Source organism: Fukomys damarensis, unplaced genomic scaffold (assembly GCF_012274545.1).
Source record: "Fukomys damarensis isolate Sample0158 unplaced genomic scaffold, DMR_v1.0_HiC HiC_scaffold_30, whole genome shotgun sequence".
In the NCBI taxonomy this organism is placed as follows: domain Eukaryota; kingdom Metazoa; phylum Chordata; class Mammalia; order Rodentia; family Bathyergidae; genus Fukomys; species Fukomys damarensis.
The window spans coordinates 65,303,069-65,324,275 of NW_022900942.1; the positions used below are offsets into that span (position 1 = coordinate 65,303,069).

The 21,207-nt window shown below is 47.4% G+C and overlaps 1 protein-coding gene across 3 annotated transcripts in view; it reads right to left on the bottom strand.

The window, feature by feature from the left end:
• The window catches only part of Lama1 (laminin subunit alpha 1), a 195,123-nt gene that overhangs the window by 86,968 nt on the left and 86,948 nt on the right, over positions 1-21,207 (bottom strand). For 2 of the 3 annotated variants that reach the window (XM_010638668.3, XM_010638667.3), the window contains exons 2-3: positions 9,698-9,868; positions 9,239-9,351 (exon numbers count right to left, since the gene is read on the bottom strand). In XM_010638668.3, coding sequence (XP_010636970.1) covers positions 9,239-9,351; positions 9,698-9,868 — 284 coding nt within the window. Of the gene's footprint in view, positions 1-9,238; positions 9,352-9,697; positions 9,869-16,532; positions 16,629-21,207 lie in introns of those variants that run through there. The other variant, XM_010638669.3, reaches the window with a different exon arrangement.

The window sequence follows — 21,207 nt, forward strand, 5'->3', positions numbered from 1 at the left end:
GTATTTCTACATCTGCAGTTGTCATATGCGACCTTCCACTCCAGAGTAAAGGAAGTTCTGTGGAGAGAAAAACCCTGCTGAACATGCTACATACAGGAGGTATTTTTGAGGTCTGCTGGAGGTATTCCTCGGCCACTTTTTAAAATTTGTTATAATCTTCTTTTCAAAGATGGAAATGTTACAGTCTGAGTAGAAGCTCAGCCTACACATAAAGTGATCAAACACAAAAAAGCTAGAATGGATTCCAAATGGCATTGTAGGTCTCAAAGAAATGTTTCCTCAGAAACTAAAACTTGTCGTTTTTTTTTTTTCAAGTCTCAATATAACAGGAAGAAATAATGGTTTGAGAATGGACCTCCCTTTCTTTCCTTAAATATACAAGATGCTTTATTTTGATGCCAAAAGAGTTGAGGAGATGAAAAGCACATTGTGACATTTTGCAGCAAGCTGAGCCGGGGACACCGTGGGACAGGACACGCAGGCCTCTGCCACGCAGGGCCAGAGAGGCACTGGGAGGCGGCAGAGAGCTCAGCACACGGCAGAATCATTATCCCCGACTGCTTGGCACATCACCTCACTCATGCACAAATGAGGGTTTAAAAATAAATCTTGTCAAGAAATGAAACACCACGAGATCATGAAAGCCTGGCCTAGGTGACTTTCACTTATGCAGCGGCTTGCTGCTCACCTGGAACGGCTCGAACGACAGTCGTTGGGACCTCGTGTGCAGCCCACAGTGCTCAGGCTCACTGGAAGACGAAGGTGCAGGGCCCAAGACAGAAGTCACTCGAGGTCCCCCCTGCGAGAAGCCTGAGATTTCAGCAGGGAGAGACAGCTCCATCCCTCCACCCTCCCCCTCAGGAGCCTCTCCCCACTCCGGGCTGGGTGGCCCAGGACAGCAGGGTCACCGGACACGGCTCCTGCCTCTCTCTCCCTGGGACAGGGGCAGGGCCTACCTAAAGCTGCCTGCACTGCCATGCTGAGGGGAAGAGCAGGCCCTGTGGGGAGACCAGAGAGGCTCTGAGGCATCAGAAGGACACCGCTGGCCCCAGCGTCCCGTGCCCCCTGCCCACCCCTGGCCCTGGGAACCCCACTCACGCCCCTCCTCCTCAGCACAGGGTCTGCAGACTCTGACACAGTCCTCAGCCAAGCCAGTCTGAAACCTGGGGCCGGAGAACCCAGCAAGGCTATGAGGTGAATACTGTTTTTCTCAGCCACAGCGTTTTTCAGTGATGTCTTACACAGCAATAGATAATTGGAAGAGAAAATGTGTATAAAAAACAAAATGAGATAATAACACTGTGAAAACAAAAGGCAGAATTCTGGGACTAAGCTGTTTCACAGAGAACACGACAAGGCAAAGAAGAGTCTAAAAGGCAGGGACAGAGTGAGGTAGGATTTCTTTCAATCTATTCACGATGCCAAGAATATTCTAGAAAAACAATACTTGAAATTGGTCAAGGCCTGTCTGAAGTAATAAAAACATGAAATAAGGCCATGTGCCCAAATGCAAGTGCACAGGGATGGTGACTTCTACCGTAGCCTCCAAGATAAGGTCTCCACCTGCCTCTCTGAGGGACCAGCAAGGCTTGTTTATAACAAGGGCACAATCTGCATGAAGTTCTTGTCCTAAAAGTCTTTAAAGATGGAGACCGTGACTTGCCTGTTTCACACTGATCTCATCAAATACTGTATTTGGATAATACAGTAACAAACCTCACCCAGTTTTGGTCCATTTTTCAGAAATTTGGAGGGGGGAAAACACAACAGACATCCAAATTAATGAGGTTTTAGAAAACTCAGCGAACAAGCCGCTCTTGTCTCAGGGTCTGCCTACAACAAAGGCCTTCTGTGATTGTGTTCCCACAACCAAGCGCTACTTCCTAATTAAACCTACAGCAAGCAGGCGGGCTCTTAAAGGTGGCTTTATTGTCCACGCCATAGGAAACATTTCCGTTTTTGCCAAACAGATTTTTATCTTCTAAAGGATTTTTACTCATACAAATCTGACCCTCCTAGTAAAATTTTTGCCCAAGTTGAAGGTCTTTTTTTTAAAAGGAAATACAAAAACATTGATTCATCTTCCTGTTTCTTGGCCAAAAAACACAAGGCAGGTAGCACGCAATTCTAGGGTACAAGGGCCCATCATGCCACAAGGGGACAAAGGAAGGGCCCTGAATGGAACATTCCAGAGCCAGGAGGAAACCGTCAGGGCTCCCGTCAGTCTCCCCAGAAAGTCACTGTGACTGGAGACCAGGGACACAGGGTGCACACTGCTGTGGCGTTGGAAGAATTGGAGATGTTAGTTTCCAAGCTCGGCTCTGGCAAAGGTGCCTCTACCACCCTGTGACCATTGCCCCTCTAAAAGAAGAAAAGAACCCATGGGCCAGGTGTAGGGAGAGAAGTCAAGGGAGGGGATGCTGAGTGTCTACAGCCCACACCTATGAATTCCCACATGTGCAGGACAATGAACACTCCACACTCCTTCTTACAGGGATCCTCAAAACAAAACCAAGCAGGACTACGAAACTCAAGTAAGGCCACATCACTTCACTGAAATCCACTTTTCCACTGAAAGTCCACGACATTTAACCCTAACGGCAAAACCACCAAAATGTCAGGACTGGGGATTGTCACGCGAATGACAGGTGAGCCAACAGATGTAGCTTTAGAAATTAATACTGTGTTTTCCTTATATTGGGAAATGTTCATGCTAAAATATTAAGTAAAACATCAGGACAGAATGTGTGGCTCACATCTCAGCCGCGGGGACCCAGCCGGGCTCTTGTCGGCAGGAGCCCTAACCTGGAACAAGTCCCTTCAGCTCTTGCGCTCAGTTCTGTCACCTGTCAAAGGAGAGAACAGCACCAGGCTGGCAGGGTGCTCACAAGGACCCCATGACGCGATCCAGGTCACGCGTGTGCCCAGCACAGGGTCTGGCCCTGGAAGTACGTAACCAATGAAGGCACCTTGCAGTGATGTTAAATGCAACTAAAAATAAATAAGACAAAAGGTAATTAGCGGGTGTCAGAGTGAAGGGACAGCACGTTCTTCTGCCTCTTTCCACTCATCTGTGCCCTCTGCTTGTTGTACCACTGTCCTGTACTACTTCTCCAGCCAGGAACAAAGTAATTGAGTTTATTTTCTAAAAATCCACCTCATGGCAATTCTCAGTTAAACCTATTAGCTAACTCTGCTTAAATTATTTTGAGATTTTTGTTTAATGTTTCTCCTGGTGCTATCTGAAGATCTGCGGAATCAGAGTAATCTGTGGGTTAGGAACAGCATGGCCCGGTGAGTAAGGAGGCTCAGATTTACTGAGTGCGAGGACTCCATGAGTTTCTACGCCAGTCTTCATGCTATCACTCTCTACTCCATACTGAAGCATGTCTTGAGGCCACCACACAACTCGAACAGTGAACAAACACGTCACCGTGTAAACAGAACTGCTCCTGAGCGTCTCAGTCTGGCACCAAGGCTGTGCCCTAAGGCCGTCCATACCTCTGCCAGAGTTGTAAACCCTGCATTTCCATTCCCAAGTTAATCTGAAGCATTTAGCATGAGCATATTCAGGATGTGGTTGGCCATGGTAATCACAAAGCACAAATGTCAGCGTCTGTTGCTCTGTGTTCATGAAATCGCCCTGGTGCGAGCCATCAGCCACCAGGAAAGTGTGTGTGCTGGTTGCTAAGCAACTGCCAGCCCACCTTTCTGAATCCTGCTTCATGGGGCTGGGACTGGGACTTGGGAACCACACCAGTGCTTGCCAGCGGTGACACTAACAGGAGGTGACTGGGAGGCTGGAAGAGGGGTCGGGACCGAGTCCTTCCCACCAGTATTGACCGGCAGCCTCCCATCCTGGACAAGGCCCCAGGAGCGTATTACCCAGCGTCCCCTCCCCACGGCCCAGCTCCTCCCTGAGCTCCTGCCAGCCCCCATTCCCGAGCCCTGACTGTTTACTCCACTGCCCATCCCAACAGGTCCCTCTCCATCACTGGGGAGTCCTTTCTCCTGTCTGGATCCTGAATGACGTGGTGACAATGCGCTCCAGGGGGCACTGGCTTTACTTGTGCGGAGCATTTCGGCATTTTTAAGTGTAAGACTCAGGGTCATCATGTTCACTGGTATGGCGGCACAGCCACCACCACCGTCTCTCTCTAAAACCATTCCGTCATCTCAAATCGAAAGTCTGTGCCCATCGAATGAGACCTCCCCTCCCCGTGTCCCCAGTTCCCTGGTGACCACCATTCCCCTCGTTCCTGCCAACTGGGCTGATTGAGATGCGTCGCAGAGTAGAATTACAGTGTTTCTTCTTTAGTGTCTGGCTTACTTCACGTCACATAATGTTTTCAAGGTTTATCCTTGCCAGAGTATGTGTCAGAACTGCACTCCTTTTGGGGCTGGACACTACTGGACCGGGTATCTAGACCACGCCGAGTTAACCAGTCACTGCCGATGGACATTTGGGCTGTGGCTTCCTTCTGGCTGCTCTGAACATTGGTGGACGAGCATCTGTGTGAGTCCTGGCTTTCGCTTCCCTACGGCTAGAACTGCTGGGCCACGAGACCACTCTGCTCAGTTGTGGAGAAAGTCCACGCTATTTCCCCAGGAGCTGCTCCACTCTGCACAATAACAGCACAGAGGGCTGTCGACTTCTCCACGCTCTTGCCAACACTTGTTAGTTTCCATTTCCTTTATTACAATCGTTCAAATGGATATGAAGTTACAGTTTATTGTGCTTTTCGTTTTCATTTCCCGTATGACTAATGATGTTGAACACTGTCTCTTCTAGCTAACACATTAAATTTTAATATGGTGTTACTCAAACTGGAATGAGGATTGGATTGGATTGGATTGGATTTGGTGCTGGGGTTGGAACCCAGGGCATTGCCCGTGCTAGGCAAGTGCTCTACCACTGAGCTCCCAGGCTTCAACCGCAAACACTTTTACTGAGACATACCACCACACGGAATGCATTAGAGGAGCCTAAAAGGATTTTTGAAAATTGTGAAATTCAAGATCCATGAAACACATGTTCTCTCTCAGAATGATTACAGTTTTAAGTCAGCAGCAAAGGCCACGGACTCAGTTCAGTGGCAGTGCTAACGATGAGCCCTAAATCACTGCACCGTGATCAGCACTGTTTTAATGCAGGCCACAGCACTGACACGCCCCTGCTGGCTTGAGTCACCCAGGTGTGGGCACTGCCAGCCAATGGGACGTCACACAGGTACCACCAGTGGTTCACAGCCACCCAGAGGCAAGACATACAAATCACAGCCCCAGCGTCAGTTTTACCTTTGGAAAAAGTTGCTAAAGTTGATTCAGCTTTATTTTTATGTGAACAAAAATACCACACACATTCGATTCCCATGATTTTTTTAAAAAAATAAGTGTAACTTCTAAAGTATAAATCAATGAAAGAGATGAATAGCAGGCTTATTTATAAGAAGTAGAGAAATAAATCTAATCATTCTCCTTGTAATATGTTACTAAGACAAACACTGCAGTTAAACTGTATTGCAAACCATACAACATTTATAAACTTACTGACAGCACAACTTTGTACCTTTAATTTATCTTCCAGGAAACCAAACACAGAGGCTAAAAATGCTGATTTCAGTATCCATCATCAACTAGAGAAAGAAGAATGAGATCCATGTCTTTAGCACTGAAACCCAGAACCAAGCCAAGCTGGTTGCAAACCTCAGGAGCAGAGATATGTACGGAATTACACCAACTCATTCATAGCAAGTTTGACTGCGGCTCCCGACAATGTGAGGTCTACCTATAATTTTACTGTGGAAATCTGGTTTTAGATGCTGCATTTTTACAGGGCTGATCCAAGGCCTCCACGAACCTGCTGGCTCACTCTCATCTTCTCGTCAGGAGAGGAAAATAAGAAAAAAAGCCAGTCCAGCCAGTCCACACCGCTCCACATGGCCATGATTTGCCCAAGCCTGGATGGCGTCCATGTGTGGGTGCTGGTGAAGGAAGACAACCCTCAACACCATTAACGGGGAAGAAAGGGGGAAAGAAAGAAAAGGAGGAAGACAGCTGTGTCCCCGCCCTCATGAAGCCTAGACGATGTGACTGAAATGCACTATGAATGTTTTACTTAAAAAAAAATTACAGTAAATGACAGGATTTAGCTCAGAGGTTTCACCGCCTGCCTCACAAGTGCAAGGCCCCAAGTTTAATGCCCAGTAACAAAGAAAACAGACAAAAAACTACAGTAAAAGTGGCATTGCCACCTACCCACTCCAAGTCCTCCTCTGCTTGGAACAAACTCATCCCATTGTTCTCTCTCTTTCGGGAGCAGCTCTGGAAGTGCTCTTTTGTCATCGTCTGTGAGGCTTGCTAAAAAACACGGTGAATACTTCAGCACAGAAAAGCAGCCTCATGAAAACGTGACCATGTGCCTGTCCTCCACTTTAGTCACTGGATCCAGCACTGTGCAACTTAAGGCTCCTCCCCGAAGTCAACATGACCAGGAAAGGCAAATGCTGTGAATCAATTCCAGACACAGTCAGGACCACAATAGCACAACTAGACCCTCACGTAAGAGCACTCCAGAACTGCTCATGGAGTAGAAAGGACGATGGGACGAGTGTGTTCAAAGTAGGGGGAGGATTCTGAGGGGAATTTAAGGCAATGTGTCTTTTACCATAACAAACTTTTAAAAAAATTTTTAAACATTCACCATATTTTTCAATCATGCCTCCTCTAATCTAGAAATAAACTGGTCCTGGGTGCCAGCTGGCTCTGTCAGGAAACACAGATTTTAGGACCAGGAGAGACTCATGGGAAGGTAGCCATGCTCTAGATCTGAGCATTAGTGAGACCTAAGAAACGAGGGAGGGACGTGCAAGTGAGAAAGAGGTGACTGGCAGGAAAAGATCTGGCTGTCAGCAGGCAGACAGGGCTCGGAGTCGCACTGCTGCTCATGGGGTGACCTGGGCACCCGCCGAGGGCAGGCAGTGCCAAGCATCCAGGATCTCCCAGGGGTGCTCTTGCCAGGCAGCCAAAGTTGAATTTAGCTGACAGGAAACAGAGGGCAGGAAGGAGCATCTTACATAAACCACTGTGAGCACATCGGACTGTGGGGTGTTCTGTAATACAAACAGCCTTGTCTATTCACACATTCAATGTGGTTTACAAAAGAGGGAGGGCAATTCAGATTAGAAGACAACTAAGAATGATAACAGTCAAATGTAGTAAGTGGTCCTTATGGATTCCTGGTCAGAAAGGAAAAAGCCTACAGAAGATGTTAATGGAAAAACTGGCAAAACTGACAGTGAAACAGTTACTCGGAAATGACTGCTAATTTTGTTAGGGGGGCTCACGGCATGGTGTCTATTCAGAACAAGTATCTGTATCTTTTAAATACATAAACTGAAATGCCAGTAAAATGTCCTGATGACTGTGATTCATTTGAAATAAATGAGGTACAAAGCTTAAAGATCCCTGGATCTCAGGGGGGGGTCTGTGCATGTTTACTGTCATGTGCTTTCTACACAATGAGAAAACATTCCTAAATGAAAGGCTCAATAAGTAAATAAATGAACTTCAAAAGAACTTGCCAAAGTATAAACTCAATATAATTTTTATTCAAAAGAGAGCACAGAATGATTTTTGTACTGTGCAAAAGGTAAAGAAACCTCTGAGTGGCAAATGTTTTGATTATCACCTTCTAAAAGTTAACTTCAAAACACCAGGCATTACTTAGAAGGTACTATAACTAGGCAAAACACTTGTTTTTTAAGTATGCATCAAAGGTCTAAAACTGCTTTCTGGAATCCCTCACATGGCTCCCTTGGAGAAAGTCCAGCTTGACCTACATCAGGACAAGACAGTACTGGAAGGGTCTGTATAAAATAACCAGTTCTTAATTTCACCAAACTCATTGTCTTGCAGAGATTTCTATCACTGAGATAAAAATACCTAAGGTAAGAAGGAAAGGCTTTTTTGGCTCACAGTTTGAGAGGGTTAAGTCCATGGTCAATTTGCCCACTTGTTGTTGGGCCTGTGGTGAGGCCTCACATCATGGCAGGAGTGGAAGAGGAAGAGGAAGCTGCTCACCTCAGGGTACCCCGGAGGTGAAAGAGGAAGGGGTCAAAGCCCGAACATCCCCTAAAAGGTATACCCCCAGTGACCAAATCCCTACCATAAAGCCATACCTCCTAAAAGCCCCATCACTTCCCAATAATGCCACCATGACACTCATGCATTGGGGGACACTTATCCTTACGATAGCATATATGAGCTTCCCATTTTGCTACTTTATTCACTATTATTACTAGAGATCAAAAGTTTCTCATACCTAAATATAAGTACAGCATCCTTTTGTTTTCTACCTAAAATCCTATACATTTTTAAAACCATAACTTATACAAGGAATTTTGATTATCACTAAATGTCTAAAATTTCTATTTCAGTCCTATAATGTTCACATCAACTGTTTACCTCTTTCAATTAATCTCAATATTTTAAATGAAATCTAGAGTTTCCTACACAAAGGAATTCTAAAGGAAATAGGAATGCAATGGCTTTTACAAGGAACTCAGACCAAGAACTGCGACAGTAGCTGCAGAATACCTCCTGTCTCTCTTTTCCATCTTCTCTGTTCAGACTTCTTTCTTTTCGTCTTTTCTAAAAATACTAGGCTAAGCATGGTCCCATGTCTTACTTTTGATTCTCTCCTGTGGCATTAAAGCCAGGTAAGACACAGGTGAGGCCAGATCCAAATTAGCATCTCCCACTGCATGCTGAAGGCTGCCCACATTGCTGCCAAGCAGCTGCCACTGGCCCCGGCCCTCAGATGCATCTGATGTGGCTGAGGCATTGCCGAGAGGTCTGACAACACCCCTTCCATTCTGAGGCCTCATACAGTAACTCCACACGAGGGAGACAGTGAGATGGTCAGCCTGAATGGGCGGAGTGCGTGCTTCTGACCCTGTACCCTCCCCGGGAAACCCAGCACACAACCTGGCTTGGTACCCTGAACAGTGACTCTGTCCTGCTACAGAGGTACAAAGAACCCCAACCACAGGGGAGCAACTCCGGCCATGATAATAGGTGACAAGAAAGGTGTCACACGCTGGGCCTGCCCATCACGGGACCTCCCCAGTGGAGAGCAGAGAGGTCAGCATGTGCACGTGCTGAGGAGCAGGGCAGTGCCCCAGGAGCCACCGTGAGCCCGGCCGGCAGCCCAGCCCTGTCCAGCAAGCCAACCTACCTGTCGTAAGTCCAGCGTGATGGTGACCCAGTGGTACACTCTCCCGTTCTGAATGCTGGGGCTCTGCCACCAGTTATTGGTGCCATCGATCGCATTTGATATCGGGTGGCGTTCTGTTAACAAGAACATAAAACCAGGCATTTTTCTTGGCACTTGCTTTCAATCCTTGAACTTCTAAATTCATAATGGAAATGAATAGCACTCAAGGTGAACACCACGCTCACACCTCTAATGAAAGCCTCAGTTAGCTGCAGAAAGTCACACTGCCTGGGCAGGCACCAGCTCCGTGAACAGGTGCAAGGCTAGGGTGCATGGAGAAACACTAAGGTAAAACAATGGAATGAACTGAAGTAACCGAGCACAGCACAGCACAGCCTAACATAAAATAGCACGGCATAGCATAACATAAACATAAATTAACAGAACAAACTGTCCCGGAACAGAAGGAGCCACACTTACCTTTAGGGTTTGCACTGTTGGCATCACAGAGCCGGCACTGAGCGTTACGTACACGCCTGCCGGGCACGTGCTCCACGAGTTTGCAGGACATCTCAGGTCCCTTCTCACCACAAGTGGCATTGGCGCTAATCTCAGCATTGGTGGCCAGATTGAGAATGGCGGGGAACAAGCCTGCAAGTCAAAAATTCACCAGATCAGGGGAATCAACGGACCCAGTACAGTCTGCAGACTCCAGCACCGAATGCAGGGCCCTGACCCAGAGCAGGCAGGGGACACAGAAGGTTTGCAAACATGAGTTCTGGGACAAGCAGAACTCATCTCTGTGAAGAGTGCACCAGTGTGAGGGCTCGGGACTGAGCCCCACCAAAAAGAGGCACAAGCGAATTTTCTGGGAGATGTGTGTTCCTTATCTTAGTAACAGCCTAATGAGTTGTGAAAAAGAATCCAACATCTAAGATTTGGACATGAAGACTTTATCTCAACTAATAAAAAGGATCATACACAAGTATCAATGTACACACTGACATGATTAGAAATTTAGTATTTGTGTCTCTACTCATTTTAGAAAGCCTCAAAAATAAGCCTGATGGGGCTGGGGATTTAGCTCAGTGGTTCTGGCGCCTGCTTCCAAGCACAAAGACCTGAGTTCAATCCCTGGTACCATAAATAAATAAATAAGCAAGCCTGATGGATGGATAGAGAGATGGATACACGGATAGACGGATGATGAAGACAACAGAGAAAAAGGATGACCGCAGAATCAAAGTATGGGATAGACCTCACTGTACCATGCTTTCTATGCATAGGATGAAGATTTTCATAATGAAATGCTGAGAAGAGGCTTAAAGTCAAGATGCAAATGCACACACTTCCCTCCAGCGAGGGGAGCCCACCCCTGGGTCCCCTATGTCCCACCCCCACCGTCCTTCCTGTAATTATCTAGAATGTTTTTCTCTCTCTTTGCTTTCATTACTGCCTGTTCTCTTTGGTGAATAAAACTTTAGAACACAAAGACCCAATTTTCAAAATTCTCTTCAACTCTTTCTTAATCTCTGCATTTGTAGAGTCCCTTTGTCTCCACTGATTTTATCTTTAAGCAGCTGGGATCAGTACCAGGTCCAAACTGCTCAAAAATAATTTTTGCATGACTGTGAGAAAAGTATCTCCATCAGGTTCTTCAGCACTGCTTTACCTCTACCTTGGGAAAAGGAGAGAACATTCCAGAAAGATCTAGAAACGAATGTGTACTTGATGTGGAGGAAGCGTCTACAGAATGGACACCACAGAGAGTGTGGAGAGGGGATCAGCACTGTGGAGTTTCTCTCATTTACTAGGATTTGACCTTCAAAGGTCGCAGAACGTAATATTGTCTTTATAAAGGACATATGGTCAATACTATCTCCGAAATGTTTGTTTTCCAGTGAAATTTGAAAAATAGCACAGTACAATTTTAGTTCTATAGAAGGCCTTACTGATACTTTTAATTTTTATACTTTTACGTAGTAATTAATATGCTCAACAATATTTTCTCTTAAATATTTTAATCATTTAAATTATTTTTAAAAATACTTATTTTTACAACAGTTTCTGTGTTAAAAACAAACTTACCATGCACCTGTTTTTAAATTTTTATTAGGTTGTCTCTAAAAAATTTTCACATAAAACAGAATTACCCAACAGTAGCTCCATTACAACAAAATGATCCTATTCAAGTCAATGGGCATGACTTCACCCCCTGAATAGAAAATAATTAATATTCTAGAGCATTATTCTTAATTTTGGAACATAACACAGATTTATATCAGATAATATTTTTAATATGTTTATTTTCTTTTTCTTTCTCTCTTTTGTTTTTTTTTTTTTTTGAGACAGAGTTCTCACTATGTAGTTCAGGCTGGCCTTGAACTCACAAGGTAGCCCACCCTGGCCTCCAGCTCACACTCCTCCTGCCTCCACCTCCTGAGTGCTGGGATTAGAAGTATGCTACACCGTGTCTGGCTATTTTCATTTTTAAGTTAAAGTTCATTATTTTAATCATATTCCTTTAAAGGGACTTCTTTTAAAATTAAAAAAGAGTGAAAAAAAAAAACACTTTATAAGAAACCAAATGAATCATGCTCAAAGAAGTAAAAGCAGCAAATAAGCATATGAAAAAATGTTCCACATCACGGGTCATTCAAGAGATGCAGATGAAGACAACACTGAGATTCCACCTCACCCCACAGAGAATGGCTGCTATCAAGAAATCAACCAATAACAAATGCAGGCGGGGTTGTGGGGAGAGAGGAACCCTTCTCCATTGTTGGTGGGAGTGTAGACTGGTGCAACCACTGTGGAAATCAATGGAGACTCCTCAAAGAAATAGGATTAGAGGTCCCATTTGACCCAGCTATTCCTCTGCTGGGTATCTTCCCAAAGAATTAAAAGAATTCTTTTAATATATGCTCACCCATATTTATAGCAGCACAGTTTGTAATAGCTAAAACTTGGAAACAGCCCAATTGCCCCTAACTGGAGACTGGATAGAGAAGATGTATTTTTTTTATAAAATGAAGTACTACTCAGTCATAAAGAACAAGAAACTAGAGATATTTATAGCTAAGTGGATGCACACTGAGGTCATACTATAAGTGAAATTATTAAGTCACACGTGTAAATACCGAATAGTTTCTCTGCTGTGAAAAACTAAAAGTGTAAATAAGGATCAAAACGTACAAGCGATATTGTGTAATAGGAAGAATAGGTCTAAAAGAGTAGAGGAAGTGGGGAGGTAGGGGAAAGGTAAAAAGGGAAAAGAAGAAAAATTATGTGAAAAGGAAAATCATGGAAACAATGTCTTTGTAAACAAGCAAGGGAGGGTAGGGGAATGTAGAAGATCCCAATGATGAATGTAACTACTGCATATCTAAAATGTACCAATAAACTTAATAAAAAATCATGCTTAATTGTGCCATTTCCCCCAAACTATTATTTCTGTAAATACCCAGTTGTGTTTGTTTTTTGAGTTGTGGTCTCACTGTTACCCAGGCTGGTTCTGAACTGGGTTCAAGCGAGCCTCCTGCCCCGGCCCTCCCCCATGTAGCCGGCGTTGCACCACGCCTAGCTGACAATGGACTTCATGTAATGATGTGGGTGCTAAGGGACAGCAGGTGATATTTATTGTCTGGTAGTAAGATAAATAACATTCGCCACCCAGGATGACACAGTGCTCCAGGACTCTGGTTCAAATTCTTCTTCTGAGCTCATCAAAAGCGGAACACACTTCCAAACCGTGGTGCTTTACCCAGGCAGCAAAGATCACCTCTTGTGCTCCGTATTCCACATGCATGTGAAGACCTGTGATATCATCAACCCTATCTGTTCCCTATAGGTGGATGGGTCCAGGGAGGGAAAAAAACCAAGGTTACAGGAACCGAACTAGCAATGCCTTTCTCCACAACAACAAACACCTGACTAGGGAACAGATGCCTCCCAGTTTAATCACCTCGAGGGCTGCCAGACACCCAGCGAACTCTCCATTTCCTACACAGAGCACCCTGTGGTCACTGGGGTGGGGTGCAGGAGGCCAGGCAGTCGCGGGGCCGCCCCATCTCTTACGCTGGGGTCTGTGTCCCGCGTCACCACGGGACAGCAGCTCACACTTCAGGACATGAACTGAGCGTCACCCGCGCTCGTAACATCCGCTTGGGTGGCTCTTTGTGCTGGGTAGGTTTTGAAACCCTCCAGCCTGGGGTGCGCTCAGCGGCAGAGCTCCTCTTGCCTAGCACATGCCAGGCCCTGAGCTCGACCCCCAGCACAGCAAAAAAAGGAGAAGGAAAAGATGACTTTGTTAGCACTGGCTATACAGAAAACCCTCTAAATGATGAATTTCATAAAAATATCCAGGCTGTCTTTCACTAAAACTAGATCCCAGAGAAGCCAGTACTGGGGGGTGTCACTACAAAGGGTTCCTCTCACGCACTGCACTAACTCCTGCTCTGCAGGGTAACTCTTACTCCTTGCTGCTCGGCCCCCACGTGTCAGAGATGAAAGCGAGCTGGAAACAGACTGGAGAGAGCATGTCATAGAGGATTTTTTTTTTTTTTTGAAAAGTCCCCCAGGTTGCTGAATCATTTCAAAGACCGCAGAAATATTTCAACACAGACCAACCGCGGGGCAGCAGGCGGGAGGCAGGGTCAGAAACGCAAGTCAGAAATGGGCATGAGGTTCAGGAACCCACCAAGAAGAAAAGTTTGGTTTCACGCCTAAAAACGGAGGCATGGGAAAGGCAGGGCTGCCGCCCGCCTGTGCCCGAGCGGCCCCCCGCAATCCTGAGTTCCAGTGTGCGTGCTTGGATGGTGTTTTGTTTAGTCATAGGGCTGCAAAACGCATTTGTACCTTTTTCTCAGTTCAAGACACACAACAGTCACCGCTCTCTGCATGGATGTAAGCATCAGTGAGACTTCAGGACACCGAACTCCACTGAGCATGAAATAAATTCCTCCTCACTCCCCGGGCACCAAGTTCTCTCCCCGCTGCCTCTCAGGACCTCGCAGCCCACTGGAAAGTTTCCCGGCAACCATGCTACCACGTGGGCACCACAGCCTCCTGGCCAGGTCAGTGTTTCCTCTCTGGAGGCTCCTGGGGCTTGCCCAGCACTGCGGATTTCCCAGGCTTGAAAATGAAGTATCTAAAATGCCGACGAGGCCAGAGGCTCCCAACAGCTGTTCATCAGTATTTTTCAAATGGTCCTGCACGCTCCTCAGAAGGATGAAGGTGCTGTGGCGAGCGGCAGTTTTGGTGGAGTCACAAATCCTTTAAACGCATCAAGCCTTTACACCCACCCCAGTGCAAGCCAACCTTCCGAGTCACGAGAGTTGAGTTCTATCACTCTCTTCCCCCATGGAAATGGATGAACAGACATGGAGCATGCACAAGACACACAAGACAGTCTCGGGTGTGGCTGGAGTATGAAACTGCAGCTCCATTTGGAAAGGCATGTTCCGTGTCTCACTGACTGTGTCTGGCCTTGTCGTGATCCGCTGATGACAATCATGCGTGCTGTACCCAGGATATCAGAACCCAGGCTCGGGTGGAGCTGCCATGCTTAGACAGGGCAGGACAGGGCAGGCCTTGTGGGAGCAGGGCTTCCTGCCAGGGAGCCCTGAGCTCAGTCCCAGGCCAACAGGAGTCCCCAGCATGGCCTTGGATGAAGGGCTTTCCTCAGAGAGCAGGGAGGAGCCAGACAACCAGGGGTGGTGCTATATTTCGTGTGCTTGGTTTTCTTGGTCACGTATGTTTTCATGGGTACAAGCGTGCCAAGAATGGGTACACAGTGTTGCTAAACACACCTGTTTGAGTGTGTGGTGGCACGTGCCTGTAATTTCAGCACGCTGGTAGGCTGAGGCAGGAGGATCATGAAATCAGTCCTCGCAATGTTAGCGAGACCCTGTTTCAAAAAATAAAAAAGAGCCAGAGATGAAGCTCTGTGTGAAAGTCCTGAGTTCAATCCTGGGTACAACAAAAACAAACAAAGCAATGAAAGATGTCTGTTTGCATCAAACAGGCCGAGAACTCTGCTTTTTCTGAACAGTGGTAAACAAGGGGGGTGAAGGGGAGGAAGAAGTCAAGGAGGTGAGAGAGGAATGAAAGCACCGCAGGACAAGTGAGCTGCAGGCCACGGCACACTGCCCTTCCAGGGGCCGATTCATGGTCACTCAACCCCGCCCCAAAGCTGTAATAATAAACCACAGGCACATAGCGAAGGAGGCAGGCTCAAAATTAGTCACGTCTGAATCATGTGTGTAAGCGGCCGGATCGGAATAGACAGGATCGCACGTAGAATTGTGAGGCCACATGAGGCGAGCAAGGGGCTCTCACACCCCACCTCCTTTCCCTGCTCTGGGACAGAGAGGACACGGTCGACTGTGACTGGAGACCCTGTCCTGTCTCTCTCCTTCCACCTCCAGTCAGGGCGAGAAGGGAATAACACGAGTAACATTACCCTTCAACAGTCCTGAAAGCACCTTCAAGCCACACGGGGGAATGTATTCATCATACACAGACACACACACCTGCTCAGTCACAAGGAGAGAAAGCAGAGGAAATTTTAAAAAATAAATACACAGTTTCCGATACCAAAATTTTTGGGACTATTTTTACTGGGGTTAAAAAAAAATGACCGAAATGAATTTAACCAATCAGTGACCAAGACTGAATTTGAAACTAACATTTTGCTGTGGCAACAAAAAAATTAAGCATCAGCAAATCCGTGTTTCCTCGCTGTGGGCCACACACATCCGCAGGCCACAGCCTCACTGTCCCCCGGCACTGAGCTCCCGCCCTGGGACCCTGGGGACCACACGCGTCCCCCCAGTGGGACTCTGCCCTGTGGTGGGCAGCTGCCTCCCACCACAGGTCCTACGGAGGTCCCTGAGGTTATCACCGAGCAGAAAAGCAGCATCTGCCGAGCAACACCAGAGACCCCGATGTCACCTGGGCAAGGTGACGCTGGTTAGAGAAACTTACACACCGCCAGCTGTGCACAACCTAGCACGTGCGATTACGTGTGGCACACGACACTCACAATCGTAACAACCGCGTTCCCTGTTTCTGTGCTCGCGGTTACACAAAGCTGATCAAAATGCACGGTGATGCTTACACTTTAAACATTTATTACAGCGAGGAACGCGTTGCCACCGATCCTCCTTCGTGTGCCCCTCCCTGACTGCGGCACACTCACCCCCCGCTCTGAGCCCTCCTTCCCGGCTGTACGCCTCAGGTGTGATCAGCACAGTGACGGGCTGCCCTGCAGCAGAAAGGCAGGCTGACAAAAACCGACAGTGTCCTCACCCACCTTCTTCACTCGATCCGGTGCTGTGTGACTCTCGGCTTTCCCCGGTCTAAACGACCGTAAAACCGAACCGCTCTGGATCCATTCCCGACACCAGGCAGCCTCCGCGGCGCAACTAAAGACACTCGGGAAACAGGACTTGCAGAGCCGCTGCAGAAAGTGGCACCAAGACGGGATAGGTGTGTTCAAAGGGAGGGGTGAATAGGTAATAAGAATTTTTAAGTTCAAATGTTCATGGTATTTTTTTCATCACTTTTTAATCATCATTTGAACTTGTATTCCTTCAACTTAGTAAAAAATAAATTTAGGACTGGGTATCTAGCTCGGTGGTTCCGCCTCCTGCTTCAGAAGCTCAAGGTCCGAAGACTGATCCCTGATACCAAAAAGAAAGAATAAATTTTAAAACTGCCTGCACAAACAGCCTGCCGGGTGACAGCCGCAGCCCATTCCACCTCCCCAGTTTGGAGCGCACCCCAGGGGTTCCCAGCTCAGGCTTCTCAGGCAGGCAGAGTCTGTCCTTGCTGGTAGGTAGTGCTTGACTACTTGTTATGCATTAAATTTTATTTTTAATTGCTACCAAATGAACTCGTTTTGTAGGTCACAGAATACATAGCCATGTATTCCAACATCGCTAAATCCTAAAACATCAAAGTTAAGGTGTAACTATGTGGCATACATAAAAATCTTTCTTGTGTAGGCTTTTATGTCAAAAGAGAATTGTTCAAAAAATAGTATTGAGTTATTTTACTACTTGAATAGTTTTTGTTTTGTTCAGGCTTTGGCCTGAGACAGAAGCCCCAGGGAGAGAACAGCGCACTGCCCTCCCCCAAAGCAAATCCTCAGTCTGGGGCCAAACCAATTTAATCATTGATGGCCGTTAGTAAAAGAAAAGCCTGAAGATACTCTAGAGATTCCAGAGGGCCCTTTCCAGTGTAGGACAAAACTGGGGGGAGAAAGGAGGGAAGAAGAGGGAGAGGTGGTGGGACAGGGAGGGAGAGAGAGAGGAGGGAAGAGAAAGAAAGAAGGAAAAAGTGAGAAAAAGTGGGGGGAGAGAGAATCTGAGGAAGAACAAGCGATCACGCACCTCAGGGAAAGTCAAAGCCAAGCCCCTGGGAACCTGGCATCTAACACAACTGACTTTTTCCCTCAGGCGGGATGATGAAGTTTCTCAGAAAACAAGCAAGCCCTGGGTGTTGCCAAGAGCCTGTCTCCATGGCAATGGACACAGCCGGGTTTCCCTGTGAGCTGGGGAACCAGTCAGGTAGGAGGACCCCTTGCAGGAAAACAACGACGGAGGCCCCTTCCCAGGCAGCTGCTTCCACAGCCCCATTCGGAGACTGGGTGTTGGCTGGCGCGCAAGTGTAGCTGAAAAGGACCAGAACTCACGCATCACGAAGTGGTTTTCTTTCTGTTGCCAAGGACGAGAATTTTAATATCCTATCCGATCCAAACAATGCAGTACCGAGGCAGAGCACAAATGCGCCAAGGTGCCCAAACCGATTCTGAACCTCACGTCCTCTTTTCTCCCTTGTCCTGTTGGGGTGCAGCTGGCTAACATGAAGGTCAGAAAGCAAGTGCCTGCCACCTTTGGGCCGAACACACACAGGCTGACCTTGAATTCATGGCCAGTGCTGGGATGACAACCTTTGGGCTGGATACTGACAACCGTGTTGGATTAAAACACAGCTTCTATCATTATGTTGGCAGCACTTAAAGCATTTAAATAGTTTAAAGTATCAATTTAGCATTTTATAACCAGCCCAGACACTGTCCACAAACCCTCCAAGGTCTGTCCTTTCTCTCTCTCTCTCTGTCTCTCTCTCTGTTTCTCTTGCTGTTTCTGCACTCTGCTGTACAGATTTTACCTGTTTTGTGTTTTTTTTTACTTTAGCATCTGTGTTACATAGCCCCAGGCCCCTGCTGAGGGCTGCTTGCTAAGGTGGTTGGCTGAAACTGTCCTGAAATTTTCAAAAATGTAAACAAGGGGCCCCTGTTTTCATTTTGCACTGGCCCCTCGAATTACACAACTTTTTTGCTTTGTTTTTTGAGACAGGGTCTCGCTATGTAGTCGACTGGCCTTGAACTCCCTTAAGGAGCCCAGGCTGGCCTTGAACTCATGGTGATCCTCCTGCCTCAGCCTCCCAAGTGCTGGGATTACAGATGTGTGCTACCATGCCCAACCAAATTATGTAATTATGAATGTGTCTGGTGGCAGTTTAAGGGGAATTGTCCTTACAAATGTCCATGGACCCTGGACTAGGATGACTTCAAACCTTTTCGCCAAATGTGTCCGCGCTTCTGACTGAATACCAGAACTATCACTGCAAAGCCGTGAGAGCCAGTGGGCTAGGGCCACTTTTATTGCAGCACACGTCTCAGAGGGACAGAGGATTGCCTCACAAAGAAATCACCCACGGTATCTTCCCCTGTGGGCTAACAGTAGACAAACATGTAACACGCACCATGAACGGTCCAACCACAGGCGTGCAGGGTTCACCAGGGCTGATAATGCTGGATTTTCTCACTTGTGGTCCACTTTCCCCCGAAATCAGGCTGCTGCCCCTTTCCACAGATGTCAACTTTAGCTAGACGCTTTTCTTTTTGTCAGTAACCCTTACCAGATTAAGCGTGTACACAGAGCTGCACTCCTGCCTCCAACTCTGCCTCAGGTCCTCTCTCACTCCCCCTTTAACAGCCAACGGTGCCCCCCGAGGTCTCCAGCAACTCCTGACCCGACGGCACTCCACCTTCCATCTCTCACCTCTCAGTGGCCTTTGTCACGGATGACCTCTCTCTCGGCCCCTCTGTTGTGGCCCCTGTTCTACACACTACACACAACATATCACATGCATACGCCACACGGCACACTACAGACCCCGAGCTCCCCTCCTCATGGCACCTTGTTCCCAATGCAGCTGTCCTGGAGTCCCAGGAACCAACTTCCTAGGGTGGCAGACGGCTGTGGGCCCCGGACAGGCAAAGGCGAGACTGGGTGGGGGAGCCTGTGCTCCCCAAAATGCTCTCTCTGAAGTCCAGCCAAGCAACACAAAGTTGACTCAACTAGCTTTTCAGTGCTTCTTCGTTCAGTATTTTAAGTTGCGACTTAGGTAACAATATAAGAAAAGCACCAGCTATATAAAAACCAAATATACCATGTCATGCAATTTAATAGAATCTCAACTGAGCCAAAATAAACCCCAAAAAAATTTTATGGAGATAAATGCAACCCCTTCCACTCTCCCCCAAATTCACCCGCACGCCCAGCCCAGCTGTAGCAAAGGCAGACGAGATGTTAGGGTCTCTGCCACGGCACACAGCACCCCTCTAATCGGAGGCTCTGCTTTCTACGGTTTCAGTTAACCATGTTCCACCGTGATACAAAAATATTAAGTGTAAAATTCCAGAAATAATTCATAAGTTTTAAGTAACTTTTATCATATTATAGTGTTATAATTGTTAAATTTTATTAGTTTTCTGCATCTCCTACTGTGCCTAATTTATAAGTGAAACATACCCTGCGAATTCTATGCATACGAAAAACCACAGCCCCTACAGGGCTGAGCTCTCCAGGCCTCAGGAGTCTTGGAAAGTATCTGCTGCAGATAAGGGGGGTTTCTGATCACAAAATGGGATGAGTGCTATGAAAAATGTTAATCCCATCTAAGACTGTGTTAATAATAACCGCTGCACTGAAGACAGAGGAAGACGGCCTTAGGGTGCTGAGCGCGGTAGCTGGTGGCATTCTGTGCAAAGTGGAGAGGCTGAGAACGGCAGCAGGGCTTCTGGTCCTTCCTCTTCACAGCCCCGGGTCCTGCGGGAATGACTAGGACCCGGGGTCTGGCTGGGACTGCAGTGGTGGGGGTGTGACCAGCGGCTCCCACCACTGCTGCCTGGGGCTCAGGGTACGGCTCTCTCGGACTTCTTCCAGCTCTGACACCGGAGTTCAGCCAATCCGGCCACACGGCACAGATCACCAGACTCCTTCGTGCGCTGCGAGCTTCCAGGTTTCTGTCACTGTTTACCCAGCGCTCCGGGCCCACGCTGCACCCACTTCCAGGAGACCTTCAGGAACTTTAACTTAGGGGGACTGCGGTGCTGCCATGAAAGCCAAGGTTAAGACAGAAAACCCTTGAGTGCACTACACAGACACACCCAAGGGGCGACGAGCGGGGGATCTCATGACGGCAGCCAGCACGGCTCAGACCGCACCCTCTCAGCCAGGGCTCACACCTGGCATCACGCAGCCCTGGCGCTTTTACCCGAAAGAACATAGGCGAGGAAAAACAAATCTAGCGAAATAAATTCAAGAGCAAGAACTAAAAACGCAAAGATTCTGTGAGAGAAGCTAAAGACGTGGAAGAAAGGAGAGGTCGCTCTTATTCATAGATAGGAAGACTCAACGTGCTGGGACAGCAGTTCTCCTACTGACCTCCGGACTCCACGCAACTACCGCTGGGTCTCCGGGGAGACAGCGTCCCTGCAGAAATGGAGGAGCCGGGATCCGGATGCTTCAGACTTGAGTTTCAGCTTGCAGTGGGTGGAGAGCAGGTGAGGAGTTTTCAAGAGGATCGCTGAGAGCAAAGGCGGGTGGACCGACTGCCACCAGATACCATACTCATGCACCTGCAGCGTTAAGGGCAGGACACGGTCCCTGGGGATGGATGGGTCTCTTCCCCCT